Source organism: Ambystoma mexicanum, chromosome 1q, assembly GCF_040938575.1.
Source record: "Ambystoma mexicanum isolate Mex_15411 chromosome 1q, UKY_AmexF1_1, whole genome shotgun sequence".
In the NCBI taxonomy this organism is placed as follows: Eukaryota; Metazoa; Chordata; class Amphibia; order Caudata; family Ambystomatidae; genus Ambystoma; species Ambystoma mexicanum.
This window is the reverse complement of record NC_090922.1, coordinates 226,269,536-226,285,662: the sequence shown is the minus strand read 5'-3', so window position 1 is coordinate 226,285,662 and position 16,127 is coordinate 226,269,536. Positions and strand designations below refer to the sequence as shown.

The window sequence follows — 16,127 nt, the reverse complement described above, 5'->3', positions numbered from 1 at the left end:
AAAGTGATGGGAGGGGTGTGAGGAGAGAGGGAAAAGACAGGGAGAGGAAGAGAAGACTGAGAAGCAATGAGTGTGGTGAAAGAGAAGAAGATGCAAAGCCTGCAAAATACAGTGTTATAGAGCACATAGGCAAGTGGATAGAGCACATCAAGTTGCAGAGGTCGATACTGAACACATAATGTTGTAAGAGATCAGCAAGTGCATGCCAGGATTCAAGTCGTATATATGGGCACTACATGATTTAAGGCAACCATGATTACGTGATGTTTAAGGAAGTCCAGCATGAGAACGACGAGATTCGAAATGGGTGAACCAACATGAGTCACACAAGTCCAAAAACTCAAAACAAAGCATCAGCAACAAAGCGGTGATGATGTAACCATAATGTGTCAATACAAACTCCCACAATGGCCAGGGAGGGATTGTTGATGCAGGGCCAGGGAGGGGTCGTGGGGTAGCAGGAGAAAGCTGAAGGATTCAAGCATACAGGTATCACATGCATACAACGGGGGGCAGCGGAATACAAGAGGCAGGCATACAGGCATCACATGCATACAACGGGGGCAGCAAAATACATAGAGGCAGGCATACAATGCATCACGTGCATACAACGGGCAGGGGCAGCGAAATACAAGAGGCAGGCATACAGGCATCACATGCATACAACTGGGGGCTGCTAAATACAAGAGGCAGGGAGCGTTATGGTAGCGGACAGGGAGCAGACAGGAGCCTTCATTGTGGGCCCCGGTTGAGGGTGCCAACTAAAGCCTGATGGCCCCCAATAGGTCACTTTAGGAACAGCATGGGCCCTATCAAAATGCAGGGAGGCACACAGCAAAGCAATCGGGCAGCCTACTCAGGTGGAAAAATCTTGCAAGTGCCACAAAATGGGATGCAAGCCACACAAGATATAAGGATCCAGAGCATAACAAGCCCCAAGGTCAGTGGGCACAGCAGAAGGAAACGGGATAGCACAGCGAAAACGCACTGACTTTCAGATAGATCAAGATCTTTTTGCTCTTTCTTTTTTATTTTTTTTTAAATGAAAATAACGTAATTATTTCTTCAATCAGCATAACATCATAGGAACAGATTTAGATGGTGTATCCCAGATTCTGAGGGTCATCCGACCTTAGTGCAGGTTCTTGAGATGGAGTTCTGCACGGCCTCCAGATGTGCATCTGGAAGGTAGGAGGGGGAGAGCACACAAGATATGCTCCGTTGCTGCCATCACAAAGAAGAAAATGCAGGCCAGGAAGTGAGCCTCGGTTGAGAGGGCCGGCTTGTGTCTGGCAGCGGGAGCGTGCGGCACGCTAGCCTGAATACGGCTCACTAGTGTCGTGATCAGTATTCGGCTGCCAGAATGCCGGACTGCGACTGAGGAAAGACTTTCTTAAAATTTGGTAAGACTACTGTCAGTAGCTGCCTCCTCGAATCTGCTGTGGGTATCGTCAGGGGAATGCTTTCCTCCAGGCGGATTAGTTAAGGTTTCCTAAACAGAAAGAGTCTTGTTTAAAGACGCAGTGTTGAAACGCTGTAAGGGATCTCTAATGCTGAGTGCATAATTTAGCTGCTGGCATGTACGTTCCAATTCATTTCTTCCCTGCTGGCCTGGAAGAGCCTTGTGGGCCCCAGGGCAATTCTTGCCCGTGCATTGTAAACTCTGGATATAGGGTCATGCGCCCGATTAGATCAGGAAATTGAGTAAAATTGGAAGAGTTGGAGCCTATGGAGGAGAGCCTGTATTTGAATAGATCTACTCTGCTCCAATTATGGGAAGATACAGAGTGGCTCTCCACGATCTCCTCTTCTGATTTGTCCAATTATAGTTACCTAAATGGGGGGAGCAGCACAAATTGGGTGCTGATTCGTTTTGCTTCAACATCAGTGGTATCTCTTCTATGTGCTAATGCAGATATTTTCTTCTTACAGGGGTTACAATTGACTTTGTGTAATGCTTTATTGACCCAACCAAGGTACTGACTTCATGGCAGGGAAGTAGTGCATACTTCGGAAAAAGTCTTGCAGAATGATAACAGGGTTGTGAGTGAGACGGTGTGTAGCCATGGCTGTAATAAATTGGTTTGCCCCGGCTATGAAGCAATGCAATGGGTGAGGATACCTCAGTGCTCTGTCAGAAGAGAAGGAAGGCATGTAAAGTTCTATTGACCCTTGAAGATCATAAGCTGGAATACTAGAGGATTCAGGAACCTCTTGACAAGCAAGGGCTCCATGGGCGAATTGGTTAATTATGACATATTTATGCTCCAAGAAACCTGGATGGATTGTGCATTGGTGGTGGACGGTGCCCAGGTGTACCAAGTACTAGCCAACAAAGGGGTTAGAGGGCGCCCTTTTGGGGGTTAGTGATTGGATTCAGCCACAAAATCAAATCATGTAGTAGGTCAACCATGTTGTTAGGGGATAATGTGTTGGCAGTTGAATTGCAGATGGATCTGTCAGGTAGGGTAAATAAGATGCTCCTTATTAACATCTATTCCCCTCCAGGTCTGGGAATTATGGAGAATGTGCTTGAACAGATCAAAGAGATCTTTGTTAACAACTGTGATACTACCCTTGATTACCCTGTATTGGTAGGCGGTGAGTTTAACGCCAAATGTGTGGATGAATTACCCTGTGCTCGATAGGGAAACAGAGCACAGGTTTGTACTATGCGACAAGGTAAAGGTAAAGATAAAGGTACAAAATGGATAAAGTCTTTGTGAACCTCTGACTTAGTAATGTTAAATGGTCGCACCGAAGGGGATATTCCAGGTAATTATACATGGACTGGGAACAAGAACCCGTCGACCTTTTACTACTACTTTGGGAATGACCACTGCCATGGGTGGGTGGAAAAACTTAGGGTAATTTCCAATGATAGTAGCGATCACCATATGTTGGTGTTGGGCTTAAGGTCTTTGCCCCTTCATATCATGAATCGGGGAGTGGCCGGCATATACACAAACGATGGTGGTAATCATATTTGCTGGGCCCCCAGACAAATTACCAGAGTTTGCAACTATTCTGCTGACTTGTCGTTTGAATCATTGCACTATTTCGGCGAGTTAAGCTCTGATGACATGTAGGCTTGCATCAGGGCTGTGACAGACAAAATGGGTGGTTGCCCAAAAGTGTCTAGATCTAACTGCGAATAGCCAACTAAGAAGTTTGATAGCGCCAAAAGGGACGCAAAACGCGCCATGAGGCACAAACTCAGGAAGCTAAATCAATATGAACCCTTAAACACGGGGAGGATGAATAATGGGGCAATGAAAAGTGCCAAGACGAGGTATCTCATCCTTGGGATTACCTCCCCAGTGCCAAGGACGAGATAGCTCGTCCTTGGCACTTAAGGGGTTAATGAAGGAGAAAATGTTAGAAGGCTTTGCATGGTGAAATACCGAAATCACCAAAAAAGGCCTTAGCACTGGGGGGGAAAACCCATGGCAGTTTAAAGGAACATAAAATGTGGTTTAGAGGTTGGAACCATTCTGTGTTGAATGCACAGTGGCAAAATATGATTGGTATACTGCACGGGGGGTAACCCTCGGAAAATATCATCTTAATTGACAAAGGCTAGAGAGGCTTCCAGTTCTAGGGTATTAAATCTGATACAAGAAAGCAGATGGACGAAGTATATAAATGATAGAAGGGGACCTGTAAATGAAGTCCCATTGCCTGACTATCCACTGAAAGGATGGCACCTGAATTTCGGAATCAAGGATATCGAAAAAGTCATACAGAGACTCAAGGATTCTAGAGTGCCTGGGCCAAATAGACTGGCCAACGTGGTCTTAAAGCAGAACCCGGGGCAATGGGCCGTAACACTCAAATGCTGTTTGACAAAGTTTGTAGGCTGCAAATAATACCTAATTCTTGGCAGCAATCATTATTGGTGCCCGTGTTCAAGAAGGGAGACAGGATGCTCCCAGACAATCATAGATTACTCTCCCTCCTGGACGTCACAGGAACATTTTGTGCAATGTTTACACTTGAGGCTCTGCAGATTTGGGAGGCTAGCAAACAGATTCTGCATTTTTCCCAAACTAGGTTTCGACCAGGTCATAGTACTATACACAACCTGAGGGTCTTTGATGTATTGGCTTGTGAAGCAACGGTTAAGGGGGCGGGGGCTACACTGTATGTATTTTTTGTAGATTTTCATGCAGCCTTTGATGGAATTATTTGCGAGAAACTATGGGCATAAATGGAGAGGTGGGGGAATATCCTCAGGGGTCTCCATTTGAATACCCAGAACAGAGTGCTCCATTTTTGTACAACTTGTACCTGGCTGACTTGCCGTCGTGCTTTAGGACAGGCCTGGGTTCCTTCCCCAGGATTGGTGATTGCCGCATTCTGTGTATGTTATACGCGGATGACCTAGTCATGTTCAATCATACGCATTTGGGGGCGCGCGCTATGTTTGAAACATTGGCCAGGTAAGCAAATGAAAATTATCTGACAATCAACCTGGGGACGACAAAGGTAACGACCATTTCCACTAAAGGGATAAAGCATGTTAGCTTTCCCACCAGTTTAGGGGCTATTGATTACATAGATAACTATCCGTATTTGGGGCTCAATGTTAGCGCTAATAGGTCTTGTAGCAGAATTAAAGAGCCAAAGAGAATTGAGGCCCATCGCCTGACTGCTCTAGTGGGAAAATTATCTGCTAGGACTGCTGGTTACACTTTGGATGGGACCTTAACTTTATAAGAAACTTTATATAAAAAATGCTTCTGCCCAATGGTCCTTTATGGACTGGAGGCCCTATGTATGGATGATTATTCACCCAGTCCCATTTCCTTATTTTATTTTTATACAATTGATTCAGGACAGGTAACCTGGTCCCTCTGTCAAAGTCAAGTCACCAGCCATCTGCCCATAAATTATGGTCATTAAGTTGCCACATTCTGTTTAATTTTGGCAGAAATGCAGCTCCGTCTTCTCGTACAACTTAACAAGCAACTGATACTGCGGGTTAAAGTTGACTTTTATATGCAAATGGCCTTGAAGTGTCATCAATTGGGCCTTCAAAGAAACCAGACCCAATTCCAATCGCAAATGCTCTATGGGAGTAGAGGGGCTCAACTTTAAAATATGCTTACAAAAGTAGCTCTCTAAATGATCCAGCCACTTATAATTATACACATTTAGAGACACTTAAGAATTTTAAATATGTATGTAATGTTGTACACTCCTAATTGCAGACACAACATTATTTGAGGCAATGTACTTGCCCGGCAATGCAAGTATGTCTGAAACTACGAACGAACCAACTGCCCTTACTCATTTTTTTGGGTGCATGAACTAAGATCCCTGAAGCGAAAAGGACATGTCAGATATGTAAGTTAATTGGGGAGTTAGAAACCCCTAGACATGTCCGTAAAAAGTTAGGTACTGTCTATATGACATTGTTGGGCGGGTTGGTTCACGATTATGAATCAATAAAACAACAGGAATTTTGGAATTATTGTATGAACGCTGAATCAGAAAGAGTTAGTATTGCACTGTTTCGTATCTGCGGCATAGTGTAGAAGGGCCTTGCGGAAGTTATCATGGTAAGGCAGGTTGAAAATCGGTCTGTTAGTGAGTGGGTTGCCCACATTGTTTTAACTATTTATTGTAAGAGGTCACAGTGTCATGAATCACAGGGTGCGCCCCTTTTGGGCCTCATAGTCCTTGTCACAACGGACTTAAACAAAATAATACCTCCAATATGGCCGTCCAATGCATTCCCTTCTCGCTCCATGCGTTGGATGTAACTTTCTCTATTTCTAGACCACGCCTTCCACGGCTCCGCGCGTCTCAATGCTATAGCGATTAGCGACCAGATATGTGCTCTGTAGCTCGCGGTTCTTCTTCTTTCCACTCCGCTATCCCTTCCTCGAACCCCCCCCCTTCTTCTTCCTCCTGGATTCTAGTTCTAGCAAACTTACCTTGCCTCCTGGATTCCTGGATTTGACCTTCTGGAAAACTGAACGCATTCCGGATTCGGCTAAGACACGGGCCACCTTCTTCAAAACCTGATCCATCCGAAAGAAGGCAGCCTCCAAGAACACCGGTAAAGAACAGATTCAGGTGAGAAGGGGGGAACTCCTTGACAGTTTGAGATGCCACCCAATCGAAAGCGATATCGACATGGAGGCTGCCGTGCAGGACTTGATGCGTCGTATGCAGGAACTATCAACCGAGGTACAGAATCTGAAAGCGGAGAACACCGCTCTCAAACAATTGGTTCTATCCCGGGATTCTGCTACAAAAGAGAGTGTTATACTGGGCGGAGTCGTGGATAAATACGACAGCTCCGCAAAGACCCTTCGTGCATTCCTGTATTCGTGCTTGGTTCATTTTACCTTCAAGCCTTACTATTTTGCGACCCCTAGGGCCAAGGTGGGTTTTATAATCTCTCACCTTTCCGGGAATGCCTTAACTTGGGCCACTCCCCTTGTTAACTCCAGCGATGCCCTCCTGGACGATTATGATGGGTTTATACGTGCCCTAAAAGACATGTTTGAGCGCCCTGAGCAGGTCTATAGCGCACAAGAACGCTTGTTAGACTTTCAGCAAGGGGCCCAGGATATGCTCACGTATGTGACCCGATTTAAACAACTGGCAAAGGGAGCCGACTGGTCCACTGAGGCGAGTTTTACCCTGTTCAAGAGAGGATTGAATGAAGAAATTAAGGATGAGCTGGCCAGTGTGGCATGACCAAGCTCATTCCAGGTACTAACGGATCTTTCCATGCAGATTGACTTCCGTATCCAGGAAAGGAAGTCAGAAAAGAAGAAATCCAGGGGAACTCCTTCCAAGGTATCATTTGAGGGTACCCCCAGACCGGAAATCAACCCAAGCCCAGTTTCGGAATCCGAGCCCATGCAGATTGGGGCCTTTCGTGAACCCATATCTCCACAAGGGAGAATGAGGAGAATTCATACGGGCTTGTGCATGTACTGCGCCTCAGATAAGCATTTGGTTAGAGAGTGTACTTTAGCACCCCCTCGGCGTTCGGGAAACACCAGCTCCCGATCCTAGATGGAGCAGAGCTTTGGGAGAGAGATGTTTGCTCCACATCCATTCCATCCTTGAACTCCCCTGGACAAAACAATTTGGTGATACTGCAGGCCTTTTTATCACCATCCAAGAATACGAACTGTTCCATTTTGGCCCTGGTAGACTGCGGAGCTATGGGAATTTTCATTGATCATGAGGGGGTTGATAAACATCAGATTCCCTATGAGTCACGAAGCACCATGCAGCCTGTTGAGGCTATCGACGGAAGACCCCTCAGATCAGGACCCATAAGCTTTCAGACCAAGGAGATCCAGCTTTCAATAAATCACCATCGAGAACTGATCAGGTTTGACATTATTAAGTCTGCTCATTACCCCTTGGTATTGGGCATGCCCTGGCTACAGAAACACAATCCATATATCAATTGGTCTGTGGGTTCCCTATTCCTAGGCTCAGAGTTTTGCCTGTCTCATTGTCTATCCCTAGAACCTCCATTAACACACCCAAAGGAACCAACAAAGGAACAACAGACACCACTAATGGTATCCAATGTCATGCAAGTTCCTGAAGTCTACCAAACCTATGCTGATGTGTTTTCGACTGCCATTGTCCAGGCCTTACCCCCACACAGACCTGAAGACTGCGCAATAGATACGGAACCCTCTGCAGTGATTCCCTTCGGCAGGATGTTCATTCTTTCCGAACCCAAGAAGGCGGCCCTAAGAGAATACCTGGATACCAACCTTCAAAATGGCACCATAAGACCTTTGAAATCTCCTGCTGGTGCTGCTCTATTCTTTGTTCCCAAGAAGGATACCAATGAACTCAGACCCTGCCTCGATTATCGCGGGCTAAATCAATGTACCCTCAAGGATCGGTACCCGTTACCCCTGATTTCAGATATCCTGGAAGCCGTGAGAGGCGCAGTGATATTCACCAAGTTGGATCTCAGGGGCGCCTATCATTTGATCCGTGTCAGGGAAGGAGACGAATGGAAGACTGCCTTCAGAACACCCTTTTTGAGTACCTAGTCATGCCCTTCGGATTGGCTAACGCCCCGGCAATTTTCCAAAGCTTTATGGATAGGGTGTTCTCTGACATGCTGTTTCTCTTTGTTATTGTATATCTGGATGACATATTGATCTTTTCCAAGGATCCTAAACAACATGAAGAGCACGTGAAGGCAGTGTTGCAGAGACTCCGAGATCATAAACTCCTGGCCAAAACTGAAAAATGTTTGTTTCATGTGACCTCCGTCCACTACCTAGGGATTATTCTTACCCCAGAAGAAATCAGTATGGACCCTTCAAAGGTAAGAGCCATATTGACCTGGCCTGCTCCTACTTCCGTGAAACAAATTCAGTCTGTCCTGGGACTCACCAATTTCTACTGGAAATTCATATCTAATTTCTCCGAGATAGTTCAACCGATTGTTGCTCTCCTGAAGAAAGACACTCCTTTCCTCTGGTCAACACCACAAGATATGGCGTTCCAGCGTTTAAAGACAGAGTTTACACAAGCTCCTATCTTGGCTCAACCCGATACTAGCCGTCCTTTCCTGGTAGAAACAGACGCTTCAAATTATGCCATTGGTGCAGTCCTGAAACAAGAATTAGGAGATAAACTGGAACACCCATATTGCTTACCTCTCACGAACTCTGACTCCTAGTGAAACACATTATTCAGTCCTAGAAATAGAATTGTTAGCCATCCGCCAAGCCTTCACTGAATGGCGACATTTACTTTTGGGAGCTAAACATCTAGTTCAGGTCCGTACTGACCACCGAAACCTCCAGATTCTACAGTCTTTGGAGTGTAGGAACAGTCGTCAGTCACATTGGGCATACTTCTTTGCCCAGTACCAGTTCCATATCACTCACGTTCCTGGATCACAAAACCTGATCGCCGACGCCTTATCTCGAAGACCTGACTACGAGCCCACTGAAGACAAGGCATATCCTCAGATGTTTTACCCCAAGATCTTTGTGGCCCAGGCAGTCAACCTCCTCGAAGAAATCCAAGCCCAAGCCCAATCCTCTGATCTGTGGAAGGACAAATCCAAAAGAAATCCTTGGAATGTAAAGGTCCAGGAAGGTTATTTGTTCAAAGACAATGGGCCTCATTACACGGTAGGCGGTGAGCCATGGTGCTATTAGCGCCATGGCTCATGCCGGTAAAATACCGGCACCGCCTTGGCGGAAAGGGGATTTACCGCCCCATTCCAAGGTTGGAGGGGCGGTAAATCCCCTTTCCGCCATTGCCCTTCCCCATTCCCATTTCTGCCCCATAGGGCTCTATGGAAATGGGGAAGGCGCTAATTACGCCACCGCAATTTTGCGGTGCCGTAATTAGCTCCGAGGTCCCTTAGCGGGTTGGATTTTAACGCCTGCAAGAAGCAGGCGTTAAATCCTCCAACCCGCAAAGGGACCTCGTAGTACGGCGGTAAGGGTTAACGGTCACCGTTAACCCTTACCGGTGACCGTTAACCCTTACCGCCGTCCGTGTAATGAGGCCCAATCTCTTGGTCATCCCTACAAAAAGACTACAACAAAGAATAATGAATCTCTACCACGATACCCTACACTCCGGACATCGTGGTGTCACCAATACCCTCCGTCTGACACAAAGGCAATTCTGGTGGCCTAGGATGGGACCCGGCGTACTGCAGTACATTCAATCCTGTGTTGTCTGCAGTCAAAATAAACAAAATAACAAGAAGCCAGCGTGCCTTCTACTACAACCTACATTGCCAAATAGGCCTTGGGAGATCATTGCTACGGACTTCATTGTGGAACTGCCACCATCCCGTGGATATACCACCATCATGGTTACCATAGACCTGTTCACTCATATGGCTCATTTTACGTCCCTGCGTAAATTACCATCCTCTTCTAAGCTAGCAGGAATCTTCCTGGAACACATATTCCGTTTGCATGGACTTCCTTCCAAGATCATTTCGGATCACGGACCTCAATACACCTCACAATTCTGGAAACATCTCTGTCAATACTTAGGGATCCAACGTGCCCTTTCATCAGGTTACCACCCTCAACCAACAGAATCACAGAACATGTCAACCAAACCCTGGAACAGTATCTTCGAGGCTTCGCCACCAAGGTCCAGGATGACTGGTCACTCCTGATACCCGTGGCTAAATTCGCTTACAATAATTCTGACCATTTGGCACTTAAGATCAGCCCCTTTTATTGCAGTCAAGGATTTCATCCGTCGGTCCTACCTTCTATTCTTCCTCAATCTACACCAGTACCTACAGTTGACTCCTGGATCGAAACACTTGTCAACATACATAAAGAAGCCAAGGAATTTTTGGAGAAGGCCAGGAAACAGACCAAGAAATATGCAGATTCCAGAAGAAGACCTGGCCCTTCTTATGCAGTCGGTCATCAGATCTGGTTGTCCTCCAAATTACTACCCCGACATCTACGGCCTAGTAAACTGGCCCCTCAGTACTATGGTCCATTTTCCATTAAAGAAATTATAAATCCTGTTTCTTATCGGATCAAGTTGCCTGAATCCTGGAAGAAGATACACCCAGTGTTTCACACATCCTTATTGAAACCCTACTATCCATCCTCCCAAAAACCCTCCAGACCTCCTCCTGTACTGGTCGATGACCAATTGGAATATGATGTATCTCGGATTTGTGACTCCAGGTATAGAAGGGGCCAGCTTCAATACCTGCTTGAATGGAAAGGATATCCTCCTAGCGAAAGAACCTGTGAACCTCTCTCAAACATCAAGGCCCCACGGCTGCTCAGAAGGTGCCACCTCATCCACCCGAGAAAACCAGGAGGGAAGGGTCTTCGGAGGAGGCATGCTGTCATGAATCGCAGGGTGCGCCCCTTTTGGGCCTCATGGTCCTTGTCAAAATGGACTTAAACTAATACCTCCAATATGGCCATCCAACGCATTCCCTTCTCCCTCCATGCGTTGGACATAACATTCTCTATTTCTAGACCACGCCTTCCGCAGCTCCGCGCGTCTCAATGCTATAGCGATTAGCGACCAGACTTGTGCTCCGTAGCTCACGGTTCTTCTTCTTTCCACTCCGCTATCCCTTCCTCGAACCCCCTCCCTCTTCTTCCTCCTGGATTCTAGTTCTAGCGAACTTACCTTGCCTCCTGGATTCCTGGATTCGACCTCCTGGAAAACTGAACACATCCTGGATTCGGCAAAGACACGGGCCGCCTTCCTCAAAACCCGATCCATCCGAAAGAAGGCAGCCTCCAAGAACACCGGTAAAGAACGGATTCAGGTGAGAAGGGGGGAACTCCTTGACACACAGTCTTATGACCGTGTTGGTTTATTGGTGTTATGTTGGTAGAGGAATTGTATTAATTATTGTGTAAGGCATCTGGGTTGATATTGTAAAGTGGTTAATGAGAAGTAGACAGAACTAGTTTTGGCCTATTGCCATGTAACGAAACGCATTTTGCCGCTCACCTTGGTATGAGAATCTGTATATTTTAGTCTTGCATTGTCTCGTTGTGAGTAACAGAACTGTAACATCATATTTTATATTTTTGATATCATGCATTTTTTATACCATATATTTTATAACTCATTCATATGTTAAATATTATATTGCATTCTATGCTAATAATTGTATAATTTGAAAGATGTTGATTGAAGTTTGGAAGTATAACGTGTTTTAATTGTGTTGTTTGTAAAGGTTCTTTGAACCATATACAAATAAATAAATAGCAATAAAAAATGCTAATGATATTTTTATTTTCCATGCACATCTTCCAATGCCTTTCCCATCATTCCTTGTGGCCAATCTGGAACTTTTACAAATTCAAAGGCAAGTTCGCCTTCTGGTATATTGTCAAACTTGAACACCAAAAGGTGGGAGAATTCTATGTGCCTGATTCACAATAATTTGACTAGGGTAAATCAGTAGATGCCCTGAGCATCTCAGATTTGCATTTACTACCTAATACCTGATTCACAAAGCCTAAAACGAGAGCAGACCGGAGCTGCCTGGAACATCTCTGAAATGCTCTTGAGCAAATATTGGTGAATCAAATATGAACCTGAGTATCTCAAAGATGCTCTGTGCAGCTTAACATGCACTCCAGTTTTAGGCTTTTGGGTCTGATTCACAAAGAAAACCGAGAGTCACTGTGAGCATCTCAGAATTTCTTCTACTCCCTTATGCCGTATGCAGCTACAACAGTGGAGAAACACACATTTGCACCTCAGTCTGGCCTCTGCATTAAGGCTTTTCTAGCACTGGAGTGATATGACAGTGTCTTCTGAGAACGTGTGAGGGACCAGACCGATATACCAATGACTGCTTCTGCTCTGCTAATGCGCTGTGGGCTACACCATGGTTGTAGGCCCTGCTGAGTAGGCAGCCTTCCAAAGAACTGCTCACTCAATCTTGTTTGTTCTCAGTAGTGGGGATCTCACAATTATGACACATTTTGAAACACGTGGGCTATCACCCTTATCAAAGAATTCAAACTTGGATCCCCCACTATCTCTGCCTATCGAGACAAAGAACCACATCAGCATCACACAGATGACTCACAACAAGTCAGAAATATGTGCCTGGTGGGGGTTGGTAGACTTGATCAGAAGGGAATTGTCTAGAATGTTGCTTCTGCATTGTCTTTGGTGATGGGACCAGGTTGAAAGTCAAATGGCCATTTCTTCACTGGTAATGCACAGTGAGCTATATTTTGATTGGAGACCCTCCTGGATGGGTACCAACCTATCCAACAGGTTACTTTGCCTTGTTTGTTGACAGTAGGTGGACACTCACATTTTTCACATTTTGGAAAGGGCAGTGTTTCATCTTAAAAGTATGTGAGTAATACAGATGTGAACCACTTGCTCTCTTCCCCTATAAAGACACAGCACCAGGCCAGACCACACTGGTGATAGCCAACAAGGCAAAAACATGCGTCTTGGGGTTCTTGTTGGTACTCTTCACAATTCTGGAAAATAAGATAATCTCAGAGTTGATCTTATAAAATGGTTCCTCGCAAACAGCTGTCACATTGTACCATGTGTGTGCTGTCACATTAACACACAAATACTCATCAGGTATGTTCCAAATCCTATACTTGAAATGTGATGGATGGCGGTGGTATATTTTTTTCCATTGTTCCTATTTATGTCGCATCAAAAGTTGCATAAAAATATGTGCATCCCTGGGGGTATTTTTACCACTGATGATGATTTTGTACCACTGGTGCTATTACAGAATACTTATACGACAGCCATTCACACCTGACAGAGTAGTAAGAGCACTGCAATTGTAAAATGGCACCAACTGGATTTATTCTGGGATGAAACCGCCTGTACTTCAATCATTACGGGCATTTGAATTGAGATCAATTTGATTGGGTGTTGTCGATGCATATAAAGTAACTCTATTATTGGTGTCTGTTAATATATCGAATCTTTCATTTTTTTATTATTATATGCCCTTTTAGAAACTGCTGTTCAATGTACTTTTGCATTTTGCATCAATTGAAGGTAGAAGTGTAATTTCAACCAGCAATGACACACATAGGAAGGATTGCTCAGGGGCAACATGGTTGTCTTGGAACAAGACAAAGCCGAACAGCATGGGTGTGATACCCTTTCCTGTGCTTAGAGGCTGGATTCCAGCATGAAGCCAGAGGTAAATGACCAATTGATTTTATGGGAAACAGGGAAGGAGACAGAGGCTGCCCTGGGCACCCTTACCAGGATATCAGGGACTGAGAGGCAGGCTGAGGAGGACAGGTCAAGGAATACAGAAACCTGAGACATGGACAATGTACCAGAAATAGTTAGTACAGTAAATAGAAGCCTGGTGACAAGATATATTACATGATAAATATTCACATAGATACAGCTGAACATAGGAATGTGGCCAGTGAAGAATGGAGCAGGGTTCAGGGTGCCCCTTTGCAGGACAGACAATAGAGCTTGAGTCTGGATTTGAACGCTTCCACGAGATGGGATTGTTTTGAAATGTAGTCCATTTTAGTGGAGTGGGGCAAGAACTGAGCAGGAGTGGGAGAAGACACTGGAGTGTGTGGGCAGATATGTTAAGGAGGGTGGGTTTGTAAGGGAATGTATATGGAAAAACAGCAAGCAACCTTGGAAGCAAGCCAGCTTGGTGACGGTGTGCAGAGGTCGGTAAGGGGGGGAGTTAAGTTGTAGAGGGTGTAAGTGGCATAGTTAAGGACTGTTTTGAGAGATGGCAGGGCTGAAGGGTGTAACAGAGAAGACCTGGGTGCCAAAGATATTACCCAGGGAGGCAGTGTTGAGCATGAACAGAAGTGGGCCAAGGACAGATCCTAAAGAGACACCGAAAGAGAGAGGAGAGGAGGATGAGGTGTTTGAGTTCCAAGAAACGGAGAAGAACTGGTCGAGGATTTAGGAGACAACCCATCTACCAATAAAGGGAGGAGAGGGTCTGGAAGAGGGATGGATGGTTCACAGTGCCAAAGGCAGCAGGGACATCGACTATTATTAGAATAGAGGAGAAGTGGGAGTGGTGGGCTGTGGTTAAAAGTTGGAGATGTGGCTAAGTGTGGTTTCTGTGGAGTGCTTACTCTGGAATCCAGTTTGTATACAATCAAATTTGCACTATTCATTGATATGTCGTGCAACACTGTAATTTGCATAAGGTGTTAGGAACAGTCCTGATAAAAACAAATACTCTATATATTGTTGTTGTACTCCATCAACAAAAGTAAACAGCTCTTTCCTTCATTAATAACACAACCATGGAGCGTGAAAGAGAAAAGGGAAGGCATCCTCAGCACTAAAATTTATGTGAACAACACAATTTTCAGTGTGTCAGTGTACACTTAAGTACCCACAGAGAAGGAAGATTAGAACATATTACTGTGGTTACCAGGCTTAAAAATATTGCACTTCCAAAATTACTTATTTTGGCATACTCATTATGTTAATTTGTCATTGAACACCTAGGTATTCTTTAAGCAATTATCACATCATAAATCCTGCAAACGCAAGAAATAATACTTAGCAACATATATTTACAGGTCAGCTATGCCTCGTCTGTAAATGCATTAAGTGACAAGACCCAGTTCCCATCATTCCTAAGGACCACGCCCAGCGATGATTTCCAGGCATATGGCATTGCTAAATTGGTGCTATACTTTGGCTGGAGCTGGGTTGGGATCCTAGCTGAAGACAATGACTATGGGCTGCAAGGGAGCCTTCTTTTGAAAAAGGAGCTTGAAAAGGCTGGAGTATGCATAGAATTCCAGATGGTCATTCCTACTGTGTTTTCTGCAAAAATAACCAACAACATTGTGGATGCGATAGAAAAATCCACAGCCAGAGCCATTGTGATCTTCTCTACAGATAATAGCCTGTACCAAGTGATGCTGACAGTTGCCAACAAGAACATCACAGGAAAAATCTGGTTAGCCAGTGATGGCTGGGCTACCTTTTCCAAATTTTCCACTAGGAGGTTTTTTAAAACCTGTGAAGGAATCCTGGGATTCTCTATCCGAAGAGGCTATATGCCGGGGTTCAAAGAGTTTCTGAACAGACTCTCTCCATCTAAGACCCAGGGGGACATCTTCATAAGGACATTTTGGGAACAATTGTTTAGTTGCCAGTGGCCTTCCCGTGTCCAAAATGGAACAGGAAATGAGAACAAAGTAAATGAAGGCTCAAGGCTGTGCACCGGAAGTGAGACTCTCGAGGGTCTGGATATCCCTTTCCTGGATATGAGTGATTTAAGTACCAGCTACAATGCCTACAATGCTGTGTATGCCGTGGCGCATGCGCTGCACAACCTGAAACATTGCCAGCCGGGAGAGGGCCCTTTTGTGAACCGCTCATGTGCTGACGCAGAAGACTTTGAGCCATGGCAGGTGAGGTACTTTCATTTTGAGTATGGTAACCATAATCTGTGTGTTCCATGCTGGAGCACTACGAGCTTCTCAACTGGTCTAGACTATTGTTGGAAACTTTAGAAAAGACTTTATTGGAAGGGCATTTTAATGTAAGGGAATTAAGGTTTTCAGCCTGAAACTAATTGTCTTTTGATGTGTTGTGCAATTAGAAGGCAGGTTTACAAAAGTTATGTTTAAAGAAGATTTTGA

At 45.0% G+C, this 16,127-nt stretch overlaps 1 protein-coding gene across 1 annotated transcript in view; it reads left to right on the top strand.

Moving 5' to 3' along the window:
- The window catches only part of LOC138554523 (extracellular calcium-sensing receptor-like), a 195,849-nt gene that overhangs the window by 19,541 nt on the left and 160,181 nt on the right, over window positions 1-16,127 (top strand). Inside the window, exon 4 of the mRNA XM_069642594.1 lies at window positions 15,054-15,896. Within this exon, the coding sequence (XP_069498695.1) occupies window positions 15,054-15,896 (843 nt within the window). The remainder of the gene's footprint in view (window positions 1-15,053; window positions 15,897-16,127) is intronic.